The sequence below is a fragment of the Accipiter gentilis genome, chromosome 5, assembly GCF_929443795.1.
Source record: "Accipiter gentilis chromosome 5, bAccGen1.1, whole genome shotgun sequence".
NCBI classification, from domain to species: domain Eukaryota; kingdom Metazoa; phylum Chordata; class Aves; order Accipitriformes; family Accipitridae; genus Astur; species Astur gentilis.
Window position 1 is genome coordinate 28,301,050 of NC_064884.1, and position 23,576 is coordinate 28,324,625.

Below are 23,576 nucleotides of genomic sequence, written 5' to 3' on the forward strand. Positions count from 1 at the left end.
CATGAATGACTCCCCTTGTTTAAAGAGTGAAGTAATAAAATCCCACTCCTGACAGATTAAAAACAGCTCACCAGATTAGTGAAGTATGGCCACATATTACACTTCTTCTGTTCAAAATCAATGCTATAGAAATTTACTAAGTGTAACATGTTGTAATACTTCTTTAATTTACCTTATACACTGAACATCATCAACTATACCCCTTAAAAGAAAAAGAAAAGAAAAGAAAAAATGGCTCCAGTATATTGCCATTTTCCTATTGACTTAGGCCATAAAACTCATTAACAGATGTTCATTGAAAGCAAACAGAATTCTTTTGCATTCTTGCTAATCACCAAGAGTGAGTCAGAAACAAGTAAAAATTAAGGCAACTTGTCAAAACTGAATTAGACAGTTGTCTAAATCAAATCAGATTTGATTTAGACAAAACCAGATCTGGATAAGCAATATAGTTCTGGTGCCAACCTGCCAGTTTAGTGGTTGCAAAATGTGCTGTAAAGTAAAACAGGAAGTCAAGTTCTTCAGTCAGACTTCCCCCTTCACTCCACTGGACCAGGACCAATCCCAGTAGCATCTGAAGGTACTTGTGAATTGTACTTCGTTCTACCTTAGCTGTATATTTCTGTAGCTTGAAGTATAAAACTTTCTATTTCTTTGGGAAGCTACAGTTCTTGAGCTATAGCATGCACGTTTTCAGATGTCTTTCTCTCTCATCCAGATCCCAAGGGACCCCTAACCTATGAAAAGTTTTATGCTTTCAGGCTGTTCTTGCCAAAATGCAGTCATGCTGGTAATCTTTGAGCCAGCAAATACCGTTTGAAGACATACCTCTTTGGTCAACTCTCGTTCTCATTCTTCCTCCTCCCATGCCCACTTCTTGGCACAGCAGATGGGGCCCCTCTAGCCTTTTGCAGGCAGGAGAATGAGAAGACTTATCACGATACCAGAAAGAGGGAAGAAGCCAGTAGCAGGTAACACTGAGCATCTATGTAGAGCCCTGTGATTGTTACAAGTACTACAAACATGTAGGTGGATTTTCAAAGCCATCCAGTGATTTTGTGAGGTTAAGTTGTGATGTCCTTGAAAGGCTGACTATCGTGCAACAGACACTTATTTTAGAAATATGTGAAGAAAGAAATGGTACTGGGAATCAACACAGCAAATCTTCAACTTCATATTGAGTCCATTTAAATTATAAGAAAGCATTATTCTCTCCTACTCCCAAATTGACTCTTCCTGGCTTATATTTCTGTTAATCTGTTTTGACTGAGGGGAGAAAAATATCTATGGGGCAGGTGGGTTGCAAAAAGTAAAGACATTTTTCTGTACTGTAACCAAAGTGGTTTTGTTGAAGATAATTATCACTTCACAGTGTAATGCTAAATAAGGCACCTCAGGCCTGTTGAGAATTCAACCATACAGACATTTCAGGATTCAGAATTGTAATGTTTCTATTATAGGCAGGGTGGTGTGACAAGATGCTATCAGACTTATTTTGTACCAGCTCTAGTCTAGGAAAAAAAAAAAAAAAATCTTACATAGCGGAAACAGTAATTACCTCTATTCTCTCATTTTTCAAAGACTGTAAGAAGGGATGAAAGTTTTCTCAATCATTGCAAAAATATTTTTGAAAGAAACCAATTCAATACTCGGGAGAGGAAGATAGAAAAGAACCAATGTTTCTGAAATAAGAAAGTTTTCATAACAGAAAAAAAGAATCAGATTATATTTTAACAACTGTTTTGGCATAGATCTCAATGTAGTACCCAAAAAGCTGACATGATCTCATTTACAGATTTCCTTTGTTTCTTTGACTACAGTTAGAAGAAAATACTTCATATAATCCATTCTACGATCATTTTTTTAATTGTTAGCAAGCAGTGTTTTCTGGAAATAGCATCATACATACAGATGTACTTGTATACAATGTGTACTAAAACACAGCAACAGACACTTCCAAAATGTGCATATTGGGTTACCAATACACCTAGTAAAGCTCCAGACAGATTAACTAATTCCCCACACACACCATGCTACAAGAATTTGAGAGGAGGCATATACAATTTAGGTTACTTACTCAAAACAGGCTTTGAGTATTAGGCCTGGGAAATAATGAACGAAAATTGTGCTGATTTCCTGACAAGAAGGAGTTACAGTCTACCTGGGAATACCTTCCCAGCACAGCAAAAAAGAACAGGCTGTAGCTTGCAGTTCTGCCAGAAGGCAGACTCGTGTTGTCCATACCACACACAGCAATTTAAGACACTGAGTGAAGAGTATGAATCAAAAACAAGCATCAAATCTACTATAAATTAGATTATTATTTTTCCAGTAGGGTACCTGTATCATCTGGTAATGTCCACATCAGACAAATGCCTTCAGGAAATAAAAAACACAATGGATTTAGAAGTCCTATGAAATGTTATGCTGTGTAGAGAGATTGCCAAACAAAATGAGAAGCAGGGAACCAGAAAAAAAGTGCAGAAATAAAAGGGAAACTTGATCACAGTCAATGATCGCCATTGAGAATTGAGAAAGGAAGACTTTAAGCTTTTGTGTTTTGTGGGTGTAAAATATCTGTGAGTGAAAATGATTCAAGACTGATCAGAAGAGAGGAATCCAAAACTCTGGCTGGCATCCAGGAAGAATAACTAGCATAAAATTAAAGAGGAGTTCTGAGAACATGTGGGCTCACACAGAATTAAGGCATGGAGAGACAGAAGAGGTGAAATGGAGAAAAAAGGAGGATGTGGCAGTGTTAGGTGGCTATGGGTGACAATTTCCTAAACTATTACAGACAGATTTACAAGTTCATGTCAGTCTGCTCCTTCATGTAAAGTCTTCCAAGGAGCCACTGAAGCCATGGGGCAGGCAGTATGGCTAGGGCAGGCAGTATGGAGCTGGTCTACACTGAACTTCATAAGTTTTCTCATTTGAATTCTGCACACGACTTTAACTACATTACATACTATAGGTCTCACCAGCTGGACCACACTGGGTGACAGTCAGACCTTCAATCTGTTACTTTCCCTGCTGAGTGCTAACAATTGGGGATTTTTTTTCAGGCAATTAGCTAAAATCATTTACAGATTACATCAATATACCTATACCTTCTTGTTGCTTTAAAAATTGAGTTAGAGGTATAACTAGCCTTGAAGGTAGGGGAATTGGGAAAGAAATTTTGAACTTCAGCTGGTTCCACAGAGTTACAAATAGAACTATATAACAGCAAGTGCATTCATAAGGAAAAAAAAGAACTGTAAGCTGCTACGCTGCATTAGCACTTCAGCTTTTGAAATTATAAGACTAGCAACTAATTCTGAAATCCAATCTGAATTTCTAGTGTACTTTCTACTCTTCACCTTAGAGAATTCTCTGCAGAAGTGCAGCCTCCAGTGTTGTGACAGAGACAGATCTGTGTTGGAGCAGTTCCACCCCCTTTGAAAGAAAAAGCTATTTAAAATTACATTTGTCTCATGAACTGGCCATAACAAACTGTTTCCACAAGGTGCCGTTGTCTGCCATTACTGCCCTTTCTCCTAACAAGGGCATTGTGAGAATCTCCTCTCTGGAGCTCAGACCTGAAACAAGACCCTGCCCCAGCTAACCTCTCACCTGGCTTGCGGAATGGTTATTAGTCTGACAGCATGCAGCAATATAAGGGGGGAGTCAGCTCTGGCCCCATCAGCTCTCTCAGCAAGAGCTGGTGCAGCCCTGAGACATGTTAGAAACTTTTACATGGGTAGCCTTGCATGGGTTTTTGCAGCAACAAGCTTCAGTCATTGTGTCTATTTGACTACCTGTGTTGACATGTGAACTGATTTTTAAAAAAGAAAAAAAAAAGAGTCAAAAAAGAGAGGTGTTTGAAAGCTGAACTGCTTGCTTTCTTGTGGTCTGAATGGCAGCAATGCAAGCCTTGCATAAGAAGGTATCCCCAGGAGTGTGAATGAAAAGTAAGAGCCCTAAGCCCTCCTAGCAAATTTATTCTGGGCAGGATGGTAATTGGTAACTACAGCCTCACCCACCATTCTCTGCTTTTTTAATCCTAGCTCTGCACTGACCATGTACGTTGAAAATGTCCTCCTTGGAATACTGACAAAGACCTGTGGACTGTTCATGGCACTGGGGTGACTCACAAAAAACATTTGAAAACCCTTCTTTTAGGCAGCCAAACTAGGATTTTCAGAAGTGCATTGACTATTTCTGCACAAGGGCCTTCAGGAAAAGAAACACTGTCTTTTAAACCTGAGATTTTCAACAGTACTTAGGCTTTGTTTAGACTGGTAAACAGTATGTGCAAGAAGAGTAGATCGAGACAGCATACAGCTGGTACTGAGCAACCAATGCCAGCTACCCATGTTTCATCACTTGGGGGTTATTTCAGACTAGAACGTGTCTGGTCCCATGGGCTGGATGATCATTAGTGATCAGAGTATGTTAGGTGTGCTCCTGCAGGGCATCCTTCAGTTTGGTTTTGTCAGTAGTAACCTGGGTTCTGCACTCTGAGACCGCTCTGAGCTGTATGGAGCCTTGCCACAGACCCTCTCTGAAAAAAAACACTCAGAACTTCCCCTCTTTGAATGTTCAGCCGTCCCATTACACTTAGTGTCCTTAGCTGTGTACTGGTTATCAGCAGGATCCGTTAGTAGTAGCAAATACAAAGCATGTAGATACTCTAAACCAATGATGTTACAGACTTAACAAATCAGAGAAATAAACTTTCAGACACTGAGTTCTAGAAAACCTGCACGTTGCACACATTTTTCTTTTGAGACGTTAATCACAAAAAGGATGTAATTGTAGCAGATAAACTTCTGACCTCAACAGCAGACAGAAGCCCCAAAAAGTAAATTCTCATCATGTATGTCTGCCAAAGTGAAAAACCAAGGCGGATTTAAATGGGGTAAAGATTTGGCACTCGATACTTGAATATTTTTTTATCTGAAACTAGAATCTATGCATTGCAATTGCTCCTTAATTGGTCAAAAAATGCCCACCAGTCTTAATAAACAATGCTTGTACAACAGCACAGCTAAAACCATGCAAAATCTATTAGAGTAAGACATAAGCCTGGATCAATATTCAGTTAAAAATACATATTTTTCAGATCAGAAAATCTATACTTTTTAAAGCAATATTAGATCAGCTATACTAATATTCACACTATTGTTTTGCTTTCTTATATGTTAAGCATGTATTAGCAGCTACTTTAAAATACAATATGAAGTCCGTCAGTTTTGTTTTCTCAATAAAACGTACTCTTCACTTCTATCTAAAAGAACGACTAGGTGTGAAATAACCTTGGCCAGACTTTAACAGATCCTCTGTTCTGGGGACTCGGATGGTCTAAGCATATGAGAGCCCAAAGTGAGTTACAAACTGCGAAGAAAAAGTTCAAATTTGTTCCATGGTCAAAACCTACACCTATTAAATCATAATGACACATCTTGTTTCAAGTTGTGCCCATTCAGTTGTGTCATGCTAGTCACTGTGTTCCTGGTATTGCTTTTCAGGGAAGTCATTTGAATGGCAGAAGAGTTGCGCAAGTAGCTGGCAGATCTCTCTTGCTGAGCTTTCCTCCTGCAGCGTAGCTGGTTGTTGAAATGCCTTCTAAAACTCTCACTGAGAAAATACAGTGCAAATGGGTTGACACAAGAGTTGCAGAAGCTTAGCACTCGGGCCACTAAGGTAACAACCATATGTCCTGTTGATGGATCAATCTCATTGTAATTAAAAGATCGGTACATGTATAGCACGTGGTTAGGAAACCAGCAGATAGCAAAGAAGCCAACAAAAACTAGAACAATTTTTGCCAGACGTTTCCGAGTTTCCATCTAAAAAGGTGAAGAGAATCCAAATGAGCAACAACAAACAGAACTACTCCACATAACAGATTTAATTAAAACATATAGCATTTTGCTTTACATTAGCTTTAACAACTGTCGTAAGTAAGGCCAGTAAAAATGCTTCCTTCAGGGGCTGAATTACCTTTTCTATCTCATTTACTTTCCTCTCCCACTTTAAGTTTACTTTCAGTGAAAGATCCTAGCTGTTTGCAGTTGCAGAGGGTTGCTCTTTCTATGTGACATATGCAGCAAGACTGATTCATGACCCAAGTAAATGTTGGCTTTTAGCCTGAAAGCACACACCAAAGGATGTCATGAAACATTGCCTTTCCTAATGAGATCTCAGTGCTTGGCTTGAAACTTAGCTTTAGTTAGAAAGCTATTTAGAAACTGTTGACTTTGAAATCTAGAGACATTGTGAGTGAAATGTAGTGACATTGCTAGGGTGTTAGCTATACAATGGTACTTACACCCCGTTATTTTGCCCAAAATGCCTCAGCTTGCACGCCTCTCTCCTAGACAAACCACTGAAACTGCATTGCATGGTCTGAAGCATCTTAATTCCAGGGTTAAAGTGAAAGGTTCAGTTAATCTTCAGTAATGACATGAAAGAAATGTACCTTAATTGCAGTGCTAAAGTATAATGGATTACCATGTAGATATTGAGAGTGGCTGAAAAGTCTGAGGCTACAAAGTGGTTCCAAACTGAGAGAGGGAGAGAAACTGGCCAGGTAGAAGGCGCCAAAGGGAGGCACAAATGTTCTACATATTCCTCCCAAAAGATTTATTATGTGTGTCAGGTACCAAAGTTTTGTAAAGGCAGGAAAGTTGTCTGGCTTTGCTCAATTTTCTGAAGAAAATCAAGTGAATTGATTCTAACAGGGTTTCAAAATCTGTGAAATAAATCTGTAAGTAGTTTTCTTGGCTCTATCTAAACCAAAACCAGTGGGGAATTCACAAAAGATGGGAAAACTAACATTCCAATTTGGTAGGATTTGCACTCTGACAGATTGCAAAGGCAGACTAAAAGGTGCAGAGCTATAGTGTGAATATTACACTTTTGTGCTATGGCCTAAAGAAATGTAAGCTGATAGCAATAGTCTGAATATACTTCCTCTTGCTGGGAGATATGTACGTACACTGGAATTTTCCATTCTTCTGAGCCTCATAGATTAACAAAAAGAAAAAAACTAAGTAGAATGAAAAAAACCCACCCGTTCTTACTTTGAAAATACATGTGGGTTCAGAAATGTGATATAAATTAAATATTGTTTCCATCCTGAGGGTTCAGCCAAAAGGCTCTCTATATTTCACAGGAAAATAATACACGAAGTGCTAATATGTATGCATTTTTTACAAGAAACAGGCTAGACTAGAAACGAAATGCTGAGTAAAAAGGACATGAGGGAATGTGGTCTTTCTTTTTAAAAGAATATGTACATGCTAGTTATGCAAGGATATTTCAGTGAGTATAAAAGCATTTTCTAAAATATTGGCAGACAAAACCCTTCCAAATTGTTTTGATGAGCATAAGTATTTTTCTCTATCAATACTAATGCTTGCGTAAAGGGGTTGAGGCACTTTCACCGCAAAAGCTGTTGTTTGTATATGTAAATGTTCCTGCTAATGAACAGCCTGTTGCTATCTTATTGCTTCCTGTGCCTTTACAGGGAAAATGGCTTTGTCCAGTATTTTAAAATGCTTTGTCTCAAAGGTATACAGAACCTATACTAAAAGTTTTATAGAATCTATAATAGAAAGGGTATTAGAAAAGTGTGAGTTCGTGATTGTATCCAAGAAAGATCTACTGAGAAAGCCAAAAAAGAATCAGTTAATTCTCTGAGTTCATGTTTTCAGCACTTCTTGGTCTGCGAAGAACCTTGGATCCCCTAAGAAAAAATTTCCCTGCCTATGTCAGATTTTTCATCTCCAAGCACAAATAAAACAGGGAGAATTCTCAAAAAGTTCATGTAAGATTTCTTCCCAAAATAGCTGCCTATGGGGACAGGTGATGCCACTAGAATTAACTACAAAAATGTTGTTCCTCAGTAAGACCACAAGTAACAGTTACAGTAACAACACTTACAGACACATATACCAATCCCATTTCTTGTTAGGAATACGCATTGATGGCATTGAATTTATATTTTTCCTTGCTCGTATTCATTTACATATTGGGCTTAATACTGAGTAATTGTGAAAACAAGGAGATTTTTCAGATAATCCTCGGCTTAGTTCATGCATGTGGAAACTGAACTAATCCTCTGTGAAATCCAACGATTTGGACTTTACAGTCCCTGTACCTTGATTTATAAGTGTATACTGCACATAAATCTTTCACTGGGATGTAAAAAGCAAATTGCTTACCTGCCTTTTGCAATGCTCACTGTATTCTCCAGGTATGTTGTGAGCACTTTTCATTAAGCTCTTTGCAATATGATAGTAGTAGATACTAATGATGGCAAGAGGGATGAGGAAATACACAAGGAAAATCAGCACAGAATGGATCTTCGGGTGCATGTCGTCCGTCATGGGGTATGGTATGCATGCTGTGAAAGTGGCATTATCCGTGTCATTGATGTGGGCCAGTTCAGAGAACACTGCTTCAGGAACTGCTAGGAGCATGGAGATTACCCAGATGGCAATGGCTTTAAGACAGGTCCATAACACTGCACTGGAGGTCTGGATGTCCATGGGATTTACAATTGCTTTGTACCTGAAATTGATCAAAATGCAGATGCAAATCAAAAGGTATCTTTTCAAATTCAATATGGGATGCATAAGGCAACTTCATACCTTTGATTGAAATAATGTCGTATTTTGTTCTTATTTGAAATGTCAAGGGGTTTGTAACCTTTCTTAAACTTCTATTCTCTAAATCTCTAGCTTCATCTGTATATATAGCCATTAGAGGTGGCAAAAGGAGCCCTGGGTACAACCTGTGGCTGTAGGTGCCAGCCTGGTGAAAGCAGAGAAGCAGCCGTGGCTCTACTCTTTCTTTCTCCAAACCCCCGCAGCAAATCCCCAGATACACATCCTACCTCCATACTTCCACCTCACTCTCGTACCAACTCGTGCACACTAGAGTTTGCTCCCTTCCTCGGCTCCCGCAGCCCAGGACTCCCCCCTGCCCACCACCACCACGGCTTTCCCAGTCTCAGACTCCACCAGCCCCCCCGGGAGCACAGGGCAATAATCAGCATTAACCACCTCTTGCCAGACCAGCAACAACCGCTGCTGTGGTGGCTCTTGCCTTTCCACCCCAGCACCTTTCCACACACAGCTATACTGTCCCGACTGTAACGCCTGGAATATACACATCTTCATTAAGTCAGGCAGGAATGTCTCCCAATGGCCTGTGCAGAAGTATTAAACTCTTAAATAAAGTAGACATTTCCACATCGACAGTTGGAAGCTGCTGCTCTATACCGCGTTTTGGGAAACTGTCTCATAATATATGATTACATATAAACCTTTGCAGAATTGATAATTTCATAAACATTACAATGAGAACAGGAAGCCTTGCAGAGAATGCAAATATCACACTACAGCAAAGTAAAATAAATTAATAAATGTAAACTCTGGTCAGGAATTCTTTTATTAAAAAAAAAAAATGTTGCAGGAGGTGAAAAAAAGTGAAACTTTCCACAATAAAAGGTCAGTTTTAAAAGGCCAAATATACTTTGAGAAAAATATTTCAAGGATACCATAATGTTTTGTTTAGATTTTTAACTTATTTTGAAAAGGGTCTTTTTCAAAATGTAAGTAAATTGTATTTTGATGTTTTTATTAAAAACTGAACATTAAACAAAGCATTTCAGTTTGCCTAAGCTGTGATAATTTGGAAGGTTGGGGGCTTTTGTGTGGATTCAATTTTTTTGTTTCTAGTTTTGATTTGATTTGGGATGGGGTTTTTTTCTGAAATTGCACAAGTTTTGAGAAATGGAAAAATTATTTTTGTTTAATATCTAAAGAAAAGTTTAACAGGAAGAAGGAAGTCAGGAGTCATACTCCAGGTACATAATTTTATTCATCTTAAGGTCTTTCTGGTCAGTGGAAATGTACTTTCAAAGAGTGATTCAGCTTTTAGGTGTATTAAATCACCCTCTGAGGTGCTTATTTTTCTCTGTTAGCTATACAATGAGCTGAGAGTGAAAAGAACTGTAATCTAGATGTCTACTTGCTGATAAAACTCCTGATCCATGCATGTAGATACATATACATGCATATACAAATATAAACATGTATGGGTATGAACAGGTGTCTAAATACATACCAAGGGCTAGGTTTTGGCTAAAGATAACACAGCTGCTGAAGGGAATGCTGAGAAATGGAGTTGTAATCCCAAATACCTTTTATGGCTGATTTGGAGGTCCTGGCAGGTACTTCAGAGCGCCTCAACACCTTGAGCAGATGTTTGAGGAACTGCGGGTAAAAGCTATACCCCCATGCAGCAACTTGTGAGTTTGCTGGCAACCAACAGTGCAATTGGCTATGCCATGAAAATGTCTGGAGCAGAGCACTGTCTTGGTACCCTAGCAAAGTTTTCCTTCAGAGAATATTTGAGTCAAAATGTGCCTTGAAGTCTTCTTTCTCAGGACTGTGATAAATTGTCTTATCACTAAACAATTAAAAATAATGGCTATTTATGTTCATATCTTCTCTGAATTCAGAGAGTGGATTTTTACTGTGTCTTCACCCATATCATGGAGTGGAAAATAAAACTTGGTAAACTTTCTTTGTTAACTTATATTTACCATTTCTTCTAACAAACAGTGAGAAAATTCCTGGACACCAAGGTGTAAAGAAATCCTTTATACTGCCATAGGAAGGATAGAAGCTTCTGCACAAAGCGTGAATGCTCCCCAGCACAAACTGTGAGCTTATTATTCAATAATTTGCTTCTTATTGCTGTCTGCCTTGATTTCATTACATAAAGACAGACCTATTTCATTCATTCAACTGAGGTGACATCAAGTCCTTGCATCTGCTCATTTCTTTAAAACTTTACATTGCTGGGGAAGAGCTGGTTTGGAGACTAGGAGAGTTAGGGATGACACTGGATAAAAATCATGTTTTGTACTACAGATATTTTTTTCCCCTCTCTTTTCACATTGCAGTGCTTCAAACTCTTCTGACCACAGACCTATTACCTAAGACAATGACCATGTCACAATCAATTGTTTTAGCAGCATTTCATCTGGTTAATATCTAAATAGGAGAACTTTTCAGAAGCCTTTACATTAGCAGAAGATGTGGCATATATTTGTGCCTTGGCATATACCATGCTTTCCCCTGAGCTATGACTGACTTGGAAGGCACTGGAGCAGAATGCCTTTTTTCACAAAAACAGCTGGATTCAGCCAAGAAAACTTCTTCTTTAATCCTATCAAAATTCTACTTGCTCCTTAGCTGACTACAAGATGGCACTCTTCTTCCTAGGACTCAGCCCTGCACGGTACTCAGTGTCAATGGGAAGTAAAAGGCACTAAGTGCTTTACGAAATCTGTCATCTTGTTTATATCTCTGAAAAGATATAGAGAAGAAAGAGACAGGTCACAGAAAAAATCGAATGTGAACTGAGTGAAATTAGAAGTGTTCCCAAAATGAACACCCAGCCTCTTCCTTTCTATAAAACCAGTGTAAGGCTAAAACATACCCCCAGCCATTCAAAATACAAAGTGCATATTTTCTATCAATAAAACAACACTGGTAAATCAGAGGAAGGGTGCAAATTATTTAGTCAAATTAGTAAGCCAAATCCATCTTTTCCTTTACTTCACGGATGAAAAAAGTTCGGGAAATAATTACAAATATGCATTTGCTCTTAATTAAAAGTCTTCATGTAAATTCTGTCTTCCCACATCCTCTGTAATTATCACTGCTGACAAAGGCACCCCAACTCAGGAAATAGTTTATAAGTTTTCTTTTTTTTTTGGAGCTGTGGTTTCTGCCAACAGACACAAGGACAAACTTGTCCATTCTGCAGATTGGTTTTGTTTATTTGTGTATTTTCATTATAAAACAATCTCTTCCCTTCTACACAACCCAAAAAAATGATGAAAAAAAGGAATATCTTCTTCCTCCAGAGTTATAACATGTTGCTACCTTCTGAACTCCAGTATAGTTTCTCTACTTCTGGCCATCTTTGTTTTCATAGGCCTTCGTAAAGGTGTTTCTCAGCTCTCAATTAGAATGGAAAGCTCTATACCTGTCTCTGCTGCATCCAAAATGCTATTCCCCTCCCACACACTTGACTTCAAAAGAAGCTGCTCCATGATTAGTCGTAAGCTGTCCCTCCATTGCAGTGCTACCTCTTTTTCAAGAGTACTTTGTTGTGATGACCGTCAAAAACAAGTTAAAAAGAAAAACAAAAACAACAAGACAATACTTAGGCAGCCACTGGACTATGATTACAGCCTACCATTCTAACCAGAATTGCCTCAATATCTCCCTGCCCTCTTGTTTCTGTGTCTTCTGTTGTCTCTATTAAAAACCCGTCAGGTCAAGGACTTTCTTCTTGTTCCAGCTCATATAGCATCTACCACAAATAGGACCCTAATTTATCACCTAGTTTCCTGCATGCCATCATAATGCAAATAAATAAATAAATATAATAATGAAGTGTCATAAACCAAGCAGAGACCTAATTCAGGCAGGGCAGATCCATACTACTTTGATGTAATTTGCATTTTAATCCTGGAGATGGAAGGATTGGTATCATTGGCCTTATTATAAAGCTTCTGTTTTAAGTGATGTTGCTGTGTCATAGCACTGCATTTCCTGAAAACTAGAGCCATTTATCAAAAACATTTATATGTTAGCATTTTACTGTGCCATTGCATGAAGATTTCAAAGACAAAAAGATAGCATATAACTACACCTGAATAGGAAACATGGTCAGTATTTGTTAAAAATACTAATTATCATGTCCAGTTGTGTTCCACTCTACTAAAGTAGAATGACATTCTGGATGGGACCAAATCCCTTTTCCTTGTATGGGCAGTTCTGTTGACTCAATTCCAGTTGAATCATTAAAAGAACAATTTATCTAGCTGAGAACAATGTGGAATTATCTGATGTCCAGTGTTGCGGGAATTTCTTTCACAACACACAAACAGTCTGAAATTCACATTTATTCTATTTCATTCTTATAAATTCTTGCAATTTAAAGTAGATTTCTTGATTTTTTTTTAATAGTTAGTCCCAATATTTTTGTGCTGTTCTTCTCTCTTACATGCGGAGAATTGCATTCACCAGGAATGAGCGTCTCAGAGGTCTGATAGCTGAACATAATGAACAGTATTTGAAATGAAGCCTAGCAGACCATGTGTAAACACAATTAAAATGAATGTCAATGGCATGTGTTCTGTGTTCCTCAGGGAGAAAAATCCTCAGATTCTCCTAAGTGGAAAAAGTTTTCCACTCTATAGAAATATGCTCCATTGAGCCAACAACTATCAATAATGCTTCAACAAAAAAGTCTGATCTGGTCTTTTGAATGATGATTTCTCCACCACAAAAAGAATCAAAACATAAGTTTCTCAGGATGTTTTTTTCCCCGCATGAAATACATTACCTGTCCTGTACACCCAGTGTTTCAGAGAAGAAATTTTCTCTTTCCTCTTCATTTTTTCTTCTCTTGCTGCTTCTTTCTCTCACCATTCACCTCACATTAGCTAACTATAATTCCTACAAGCTCATACAAATCTTGCAATGCTAGTTAACTGCCTGCAATCTGGCTTTTAAGTTCTACTTCTCTATTCCATTCTTCAGCCTGGAGGCAAAGTAGCATTGCCTAGACACCCATGACCATTCCATTAAACTCTTTCGTGTCCTAATACAAGACCACCATTTCCAAACAAAATAGGCAGTTTACACTTCTGTTGGTAATGGCCCCTGGGCTTCTGTTTAACCCTGAATCATGCCTAGAAATTGTTCAGGAGAATATTGATTGACCCAGGTCAAAACCACACCATGGACTGCTCTAACAACAGTTTGACAAGTGGTTGACTTTCAGTGCTCAGGCCTATGTTTTGGCACTGTTTAATATGTTTTTGTGCACATATATATATTTTTTTAAAAAAATATATACACATATATATGGGCATATGAACATTATGTACATAGCAAAAAAACCACACACTTTCAGGTGCCTGGTCACAAGAACACCAGAAGCCTCATGCAATGGCTGGCCTACCTCACCCTGCTGTGTCCCTTCTTTCCTGGCTTTTAAATTAAGCAAGTAGCTGTATTATTTCCCCCGCTGTGCATGCTGGGAGCTCCCCTGATCAGACCTACTCAGTTTGCATCTAAGCTTCATTAGGACCCTGAAACTAAGCACAGCAAAGCTGAGGAGCCTGATCTCAAAGTTGTATTTAAGTAATGGCTGGAGCACACTGAAGTCATCAGCCTTCACAAAACAGCCAGGCAAAGGCAGCTCCAGTACCTGCTTCTCCAAGAACAAAACGGAGCATTCATTCAGCCAGGTTGTCCAGGAGTCATGGCCCAGGTCTGCTAGACAGTGGCTCAAAATTAACATTTCATTAATGAGGAGAGAACCTTATTCTTAGCAGGCTGCATCATACAAACCCCTGGGTGTAACATCTCCCACTGGGAATTACAAGGGAGATGAGCACGTGTATTCTTTTGGCTTTTATTGCCTTGCTGGAGAATTTCCCTCATTCCAACACTAATTTGGAATTCTGGATTTTGGATTCTGGTCAGGAGAGATGGAAAGGAGAAGGTGAAAGTTGAAAGGTGAAAGGAGAAAGTGAAAGTCTAACCTAGGTTAGAGGTTAGGCAATGCGATGTGTAGCCTAGACAAGTTTATGTACTGTTTGGCTTTGTCCCCCAGTGCTCGGCTCTCCATTTAGTCATATTACTTCTTCCTCACTACAATCCTGTTGTAAGAAAAAAAATCTTAGAAAAACACACCTAACCATATCCTATTCTTTCAAAGTTTATATTCTGAATCTTGAAGGGTCCAAGGAGTTTGAGGAAAGAGAAACATTTCCCCAAATGGGCTTGATCCGCATCCTGTTGATATCCCTGCCCTTAGATCGCTGAGACAGAGGTGCGTGTTTCTCTGCATATCCACCATATGTTTACTGCATATCTCCCAGCAATTATATCCAAACATACTTGAATGAAGAAGATCTCATAAAATCATCAGTGCTGGAGCAGAAGGTCAATAAAAATGTCAGTTACAGGAACTAAAGTGCCTGGAAGCAGAAATCCCAAGTGTAAAATATGCTGAGTGCCAGTTTACCTTTATAAAATTGTAGCTGTTGCAGAACAATTCCTCCCATTTCCTTGATGAATTAGCAATAGTACATGCCATGGCAGATAACATAACTACTGAGAACATTACATGGTCAGATGATTTTTAGAAATGTTACAAACCAGGAAGAATTAAATAACCAATGTATCTGGAACAGTCTTAGATTTTACCATTTGAGAATCTAGACCCCAAATCTCTAATTTCTAAATCCAAAAACCCATAACTTCATTTATTTGCTCCAGTATTATCACCTAGAAGGCTCCACTCCATCACTTTTAAACTTGTTTCCAGTTCAATTTCATTTGCAACTTCTGTTCTTAGTTTGCATTGAAATCAGTCTAGATGGGAAAAACAAACACACACCATGGTAAAAAAAAAGGAACATTAAAAAATCACAGAGGAAAAACTTAATGTAGCAATCCTTAAAATATAACAAATCAAACCAACTTGGAGCCAAAGCACAAACATGGCACTACGTTTAAAAAAATATTGTGAAAAGTAGTTGGAAAAAAATGAAACAATATTTGGGATAGTCACATGAAGGACAAAATAGAATCATATGAAAGAGAATGACAACAAACCAGAATAATCCATTTCTCTCATGTTCATACACACACCACAATTTTGTTTGTACATATGCTCATACAAAGCTGGAAATACACGATTAAATCTACATGCAGCAGATGTAATTATGCCAAGGCTCGTATGGATTGTTTGTCTCTTGGTTATTTTGTCTGATATCTGAGAAGTTGTGCCAAGTTAATTCCAAAACACACTTCTTTTCAATGGACACCAAATTAAGTTTCCTCTTACCTTCCACAAATTTTGTGAACTTGTAACAACTTACTTGCTATTTGTAATTACATTGTCAAATTGGGTTGAATCTCAGCATGGATTTAGAAGTTACTAGTGGAGGTACATGTTTAGACCTAGGGATTGTGACTGCATATGCTTTGTTCATTAGTACATGTAAAAACACAAAAAAAGAATTTAGCACCAGGAATATATAGTCTGGAAGAATGGTTCTGCAGCAAAACCCATATGAGAAATACACCAGTTCTTCTATAATCAAACTATTTAAAATGAGGATTCAATGAAGTTAACCCTTTCGGGAAGGATATTTGAGAGTTTCATCACTCTGCCCATATATAGAAGATATTTATTATTTATTCTCTAACAAATTTATCATCACAGAAAACATGTGAAATTTTTTCCCTAGAGAAAGCATTGGTATAGCATATTTGATCTTTAACATCATTTCTGAGGACCTGCTAAATGCAGACTTGAGGATTCCAACAGTCCAATTTGGATAAACCTGTTGCAATGTAATATATAAGGGAATTGTGTACCATGTTATGGGGAGAGGCAAACAAATAAAATAAATGTATGGAGATTTATGTTCAGGCCCGCTTGGTAAGAGTTCAGCTGGATCTGCTGTTTAGCAGCTGTTTTGTCTGTCACAGGCACAGGCTTTTACCCAACCGATCAAAGAAATAGGAAACAGGAGGAATGGTTTTGTAACAGTTCCTCCAGTTTTAGGTTGCAGCCTACACAATGTTATCAGACCCTGGCATTTGCATTAATCAAAGCAAAGCCGCCTTTGATTGTGCAATGCATAACACAGGTGGTGCATTGATCACTGACTCGGATAAACACCACGGTCGTCTCTCACTTTGCCATCCTCAGGACTAAGCTGTTTCTGTATGAGTCGAAGAGCACACACAGGACATGCACAAAGGTAGGAGTTTAACGGATGCATGTGTCTGCATGAAGTTTGAGGAAAAAATTCCCTAACTTGGGAGGAAAATATAATTTGCTGAGAAATCATTTTCAACAGCTGATTTGAATTGCCTGACTTGGACAAACTTACGCCAGAGTAGGTAGCTCCTTAATCTACTCCAGATATAAAATACCCTCTGCTTTTTTTTTGGGGGGGGGGAAGGAAGGGGAAGGGGAAGGGAAGGGGGAAGGGGGAAGGGGAAGGGGGAAGGGGAAGGGGAAGGGGAAGGGGAAGGGGAAGGGGAAGGGGAAGGGGAAGGGGAAAGGGAAGAGGAAGGGGAAGGGGAAGGGTTGCCATCCTTTTTTTCTTTCTGGAATATTTTCCATCATATTCCTTTTAGCTGTATGGAATGGATAAAAATTAACTAGAACATTTTGGGGTGGGTACAGGTGAGGACAGGCTTCACTGTTTAACTTGACAAAATACATCAGAGTTTCATCAAAGGTGTTCTGGCAAGCTTTATTTTGAGTCAAGTTTGCACATATAAACTAAAGGGTGAGCTGAAAAAAATGTGAGAGACAAAGCTTGCCCAACCTCTCTTAAATTTTTTTGCTTTGCCTGTTATTGCATAATTATAGCCATACTGCTACACCCTACAGTGAGGGAGACATCTGGACCATCATTTCTTTTAATGTACTTCAGTAAGTCATTCATTCAATACATTTACCTCACGTTTTAGGCTTTCTAAGATATATACTTATAGATTTCATAGTTCTACTGGGTCCATATGATTTTATTTTCCCATCTACTATATACAGTCAAGGCATTGTTTTTCTCTTATACAGATAATGTTTTGTTTTACCTTTGATTATTTTTTCTTTATTCTTTGGTTAATTATAAGTAATTTTCAAGATGTTATTTAATACTACTTTCCTTGTAAAGGCTCTCTAGTCCCTGAAGATTAGCTATTAGAGCTCAAAAGGAAATCATGTCCACTTTCCTGCTTCACCTGCTCCACTACATGTAATAAGAAATGAGGATTTTAGAGGTCTCCAATCACTATATTTCAGCCTGAATCAGCACCTGACATAACAAAAGAAGAAACTCCAAATAAATTCTGAAGAAGAGTAAAAAAAAAAAAAAAAATTTATTAAGGGTGATTTTACTAATGAAAAATCCTAAAGTAGTTACTAGGGCACCTTTTCACACTTGTGAAAGTCTTCAAAAGTTTTCCTGAGTCCCCCCAAAAGTAGGAGATGGTAGATGTGCAAACTGAGCCAGAATGGTTCTTGTTATCAGTTGTAGTCAGAAGTCAGCACAGAGATATTAAACTTGCACAAAACATTTTTGAGTCTTTTTACACTTTTAAAAATACAGATTGCAATCTTCCAAATTTAAAGCAAATAAATAAAGACATAAACAAACAAACAAAAAAAGGATCAAATAGTTTAGCTATGCAAATCCATAGAACGCATTTTAAGCACCTCAGTCAGGCACAGTATTTAGTTATTTAAATATGAATTTAAATTTTCAAACTCCTTTGTTACTAATATATAGGAAAGGAGTCATGGTAGTGATGAAAAATAACTCTGTTACCTGGTTAATCAAGTATTTGTCTCATCAGAGGTGTCCTTCTGTCACACTTTTTAGGAAGAATACAAAGAAGATGCTATTTCAATTTCAGTAGGGCGAGTTGCTCCACTGTTCAGCTTCACTGTCTTCATTAGAGTGCAGCAGGACTGTGTTTGAGCTAACACATTTAAACCCTTCATTAGAAAGAAAATTCAATGTAGAAAAAGTAGCGGAATTAAATTTAATCCTATTTTTACAGAGCACATAAACAATGAGGCATAAATGACAGCCAAAGAGAAAAGGAAAGACTACGTGGGACAAATCTATAGCTGTTTTAAGGGGCTGATATTTATTCCTTTGAAGTCTATTTACCCCAGGTCTCTTGGCATCTTGTGGGTACAATTGCTTTTCATCAGCATACACAGTAATGCAGTGATGGCCAGAGATGCACACTGTAGCACTCAATCTGCTGCCCCCTGAGCTTTTCCAGCCACCTCTCCACACCAAGGTTTATGCATCATCCAGATCTCTAGCTCTGAAAAGCATCTTGGAAACACCTTTCCATACTTGCGCTCCACTTCCTTACCCTAGATTGCTTCCCGGGCACAAAATGGCAAGATGTCTCACCCTAAGAAGAGGGTGAGGAGCTGTGTGGGCCCAGTTTGCATTCTGAGCTAACTGCATGGCCCACCATGGACATAAATTGGAAAAACACTCCCTGAAGCAGTGAACAAGTTCATGGAATGGTTCAAGTCAGGCATAGTTCAAGCCAGGTTCATCCCTGGCTTCTGTCCTTTTTGCAGTGAGGAGACGCGGGCACACCTTTTCTTCATGTGTGCCATGCCACAGTCCCTCTGGCAACTCTTCTCCTCTCACCTCTTTATTTTTACCCCCTTTATCCAAGACGACACCAAGTCCTGGGACTTTCTCATCGACATCCATTAGCTCTGGCCAAAACTGTAGTCCATGGCCCCTGTAGACGCAAGCTCAACAGGGAACCCATTTTTAATTCCTTGTCCCACTACACCTCTAGGAAGTGGCCACTCCTGGCCATTACTTACCAGCTCTGTGGGCACTTTCAGGGTGTGCCGAGTGCTATTGGGGCTGTTCTGCCCTATGGCCCCCTTAGTTCCCTCTGTTTTTTTTTTTGTTTTGTACAATTTCATCCCTCAGACCCCTTCCTTTTCTCATTTGTCACCCACTGTAATTATTAGGTTTTCTCTTTCTGTAATCCACCCTCTGTTTTTTTCTTGGTTTTTTTAAACCAGAGAAATATTACAATTTCTAGAGGTCATCTGGTTCCTCTGCAACAGAGGAAAATCAATAGGAGCAGTGGCCATGAGGGGCAGGGGTGCTGTCCCCACACACCTCCTGCATGGCAGTGAGAGGGGATGGCTGCCTCAGCAGCGCTGCTCCTGTGCTGCCTTCTGCACCCCAGAGGAGCGGGAGATCGCACCCTCCTCTGATGCCAACATGCCGCACCACCAGTGCCACCACCGCATTGCCTCTGCTGCCACCAGCCCCACCGCTGTTGCTGACCTCCCACCCCCCTCTGGCCCAAACCGTGTGGGTCCGGAGCAGGGCACCACCACCCACACCTGGCAGCCAGAGCCCAAGGGCGAGAAGGGCTATTTAGCGGGACCAGCTGCTACTCCTGGAATGGGGATAGGCAACCTTGGGCAGATCTGCTGTGTGCTGCCAATTTCAATCTGCAAGTGTGCTCCAGGGAAGTCTGGGAAGCACTGTTACAAATTACACATCGTATTTGTACACACACAAAAAACGAAACAAAACAAACAAACAAAAAAACCAACAAAAAAACCAACCAACCAAAAAAAAACTCCAAACCACAAATAATCTCAGTACTAAATAATGAGCTTGCAGATAGAAGGTGCATGTCTGTCAGACTGAAAGCACTAGCGATGCTGAGACGGACTTCTGTGACAAAAAGCATTATGAAATAAAGCAACTTTAGAAAAGATACATATGCAATGAATACTACTTTTTCTTCCTTATAGTTTCAGTTTGTAGGTAATAATCATTCAGAGTTTATTGCTTTTATAGCCGTTGTTGTCAAGTGTATCACATACATGTAATTTGCCATGCAGAATTTCCACATATATAAGTGCTAATTATACTGCGGAAACCAAGATGACCTCCCTTATCCTAATTCACACAGGCACACTGTAAAGAGCTCTAAATATTTCTAAACCTGTTCCTTAGTGTGATCAATGTCTGGAGTTCTATACAGCCTTGTGCTAACAGGGAGTAAAAAGCAGGAAAGGCTTTAATGATCATATATTAAAATGTATTTTGAGCATTATCTGTGAAAGAAGGGGTCACTGAAAAGACATTGTATACCAGACCAAATACGTACCAGATTATAATGGAGCCTTTTTAGTGACACCACTGCTTCCAAACTGCTAACAGCCGATGCAGGATTTGCTTACCTGGAGTAAACACTTCCCTCAGCCAGGCCTCGCCTCCTCAGCACCTCTTAGGTGCAGGATGCTGCCACCACTCCTGACCTGCCAACATAATTACCCACAACTGATCTAGTTAAGATGATACACATTAGGATCTGGCTACAAATTAGTGTGACAAAACCCCTTCCACACCAGTGCCTCCCCTTTAGTTCAACACAAGTGTCGTACAAAAGAGTAGACCTGAGTCCAGCCCAGACTCCACTGAGAGTCCAGCCAGCTTCACCCAAAGATGACTTGGACCCTAGCAGAAAAGACACTGGTCTCTGAAGTCAGTGGCTGCTCTTCTGACTGAAAAAGAAATGGGGTTTGTTCTCAGTTACTGAAAATGTATCTGCAGAGGTTAAAGGAACAGAGATGCTAAATTCTTAGTATTACCATTCTGATATTTGCATATACTGTGGACTCCAAAATGCTGGAGGAATGTATTTTTTACAAGCTTATATGGTCACAGCACAACATCTGTAGCTGTTTTCTAGGATGTGTAATTCTAAATGCATTCAGTGTAAACAGATTCAGCATTATTACTTCTTGAATCTTTACTGATATTAAAAGGATATAAAATTATATGGAAAAAGAAAAAAATGAATGCTCCAAAGCTATATAAAAAGTAAATGAATGAATCCTTAAACATTAAACCACCAGCATTCCCTCACATTATATTTCACTAGAGACATGACCTCCTCTGCAAATAACTTCTTCCCTTTTCAAATAGGATACCACAATCATACCTCTAAACAGTGGAAATAGAGCAGAAAGAAAACTGCAAGGTTTGCTTGGCTCTCCAAGGACAGGTTTGACATAGTTTTTAACTGAGGTAATCAGCGAGCTAGAGGTGTTCACTTTAAGGTATGCTTTGTGAGCTCTTCTTCAAAAATATAATCCATTTTCATAAGTTACAAAGTTTTTATACACATGTATTTTAGGTCCTGATTCAAACACCACTGAAGCTGATGGCCGCTGAAGACTACCCTCAAGTGGAATCAAACTATTTACTAAATTGCCTAAAAAAAAAAAAAAAAAGAAATAAATTACACTTATACTCTATAAAAAAAAGATTAATAGTTTTAAAGAAGCATTACTCTAAGTATGAAGATACATTACTAAACTCAAGCCTTTACATCATGCACCAATGATGTGATGCATTGGATTGGCTTAAACTCCAGCAAAGGACAATGGGCTAATTCCTATGGAGAAGGAATTAAACACATTCATTTCTGGCTAAAAATAAAAAAAAAAATAAATTGCTTAGATAAGGGAAGAAAGATAATTTCATTTAATTTAAGGTTGCCAATTACACTGCAAGATTTTGTCTTTCAGAGCCTGAAGCACAGTCCAACAGCCACCCAGTTGCTATAAATCCCTTAAGCACCCATTTATAGTAATTGGGAGGAAAAACTTGGGGTCCAGCTCTTTGTTTCTTCCTAATTTGACAAGTAATGGAGATGGAATTGTTACTTCCTAGTTTGTTTGGGGGATTTTCTATTTTTTCCTTTTTTTTTTTTTTTTTTCTTTTCTATAGGTTCGGAAGAAGCCAAAACGAATAGTTTGAACAAAAGTTTAAAACTGACAATTACAATAGAACAGTTTGGTGCCTCCAAATTCCCAGAGGCTGAACTAGTTCTGACAGTCACCTCTTGTAACCTGCTCTTCTACTAAGGCACGAACACACACACACACACACACTTTCTTGGCAGAAAGAAACAAATCAATTAAAAATACCTCTGTGCTTGACTTGCTTTAAGCTGCTCATTGCCTGTTGACATACCACTGTGGCTTGGCACGGATCATATTTAGCATCTAAAACCTTCCTCTAATGAATAGGACTTCAGTAAATGGGCTGTTACAGGACCATTCCAGAGGTACAGAAGACAGGACTAAACCCAGTTCTTGCAGCCAGCACCCTGGAAGCTGGAGGCCCAGGCGCACCCGTTTCCAGAAACCCTCTTACTTAAGTGAGCACAACGTGCCATCAGTCAGTGAGGGAAGGAGAAGCACAGGCACCTCACAAGTTGGAACGAGAGGATTGCAAACCAGGGATACCATATCACAGAGGTGCTTTACCTTTCGTGCCAGCTCCGGCTAGCCTTAGCCCGAGCTGCAGAGAGCCGAGAAGGGGCAGCCCAGCTTTCCTACCTGTCGGCACTGAGGGCAGTGAGGGTGAAGACAGAAACACCGACGGACGTGAGCTGGATGGCAGGGATGAGCTTGCAGCCCACCTCCCCGAAAAGCCACTCCTCGGAGAAATACCGGGAGGCATCCACAGGCACACAGGTCACTAGCAGCAGCAGATCACCGGCAGCGAGGCTGGAGATGAAGATGTTGGGCACACTCCTCATGGCACTGTTGGAGATGAAGATCTTCACGAGGGTGATGTTGCCCAGCAGGCCCACAGTGATGATGAGCAGGTAAAGCGAAGGGATCACGCAGCGGACGGTGAACATGGCCGTGCCCCGCCCCGAGGGCAGCGGGGCTGTGTCTGGCACCGGGTGGGCGCTCCCGTTCCCGCCGAGGGGCACCGCCGAGAGCTCGGGCGGCAGCTCGGTCTCCATCCTCCGGCTTCGGGCACACTGACGGTCTCTAGTGCGAAGCGCGGTGGGGGCCGCTGGAAAGCTTCACCCCTCTGCCAGTCAACCAACTTTCCCCCCCTTCTTGCCCCTTTTGCTCTGCCG

The 23,576-nt window shown here is 39.6% G+C and overlaps 1 protein-coding gene across 2 annotated transcripts; it reads right to left on the minus strand.

Moving 5' to 3' along the window:
* Positions 1 to 5,432: 5,432 nt before the first annotated feature.
* Positions 5,433 to 23,576, minus strand: NMBR (neuromedin B receptor). Of its 2 annotated transcripts, none has more exons than XM_049800185.1 (3): positions 23,041 to 23,576; positions 8,214 to 8,562; positions 5,433 to 5,834 (listed from the first exon to the last, which is right to left on the minus strand). In XM_049800185.1, the coding sequence occupies exons 1-3, from the start codon at positions 23,454 to 23,456 to the stop codon at positions 5,433 to 5,435; spliced, it is 1,167 nt and encodes a 388-aa protein (XP_049656142.1). In that variant the 5' UTR covers positions 23,457 to 23,576. The 2 variants fall into 2 exon arrangements, with proteins under 2 accessions (XP_049656142.1, XP_049656143.1); XM_049800186.1 differs by lacking the exon at positions 23,041 to 23,576 and adding an exon at positions 12,058 to 12,154.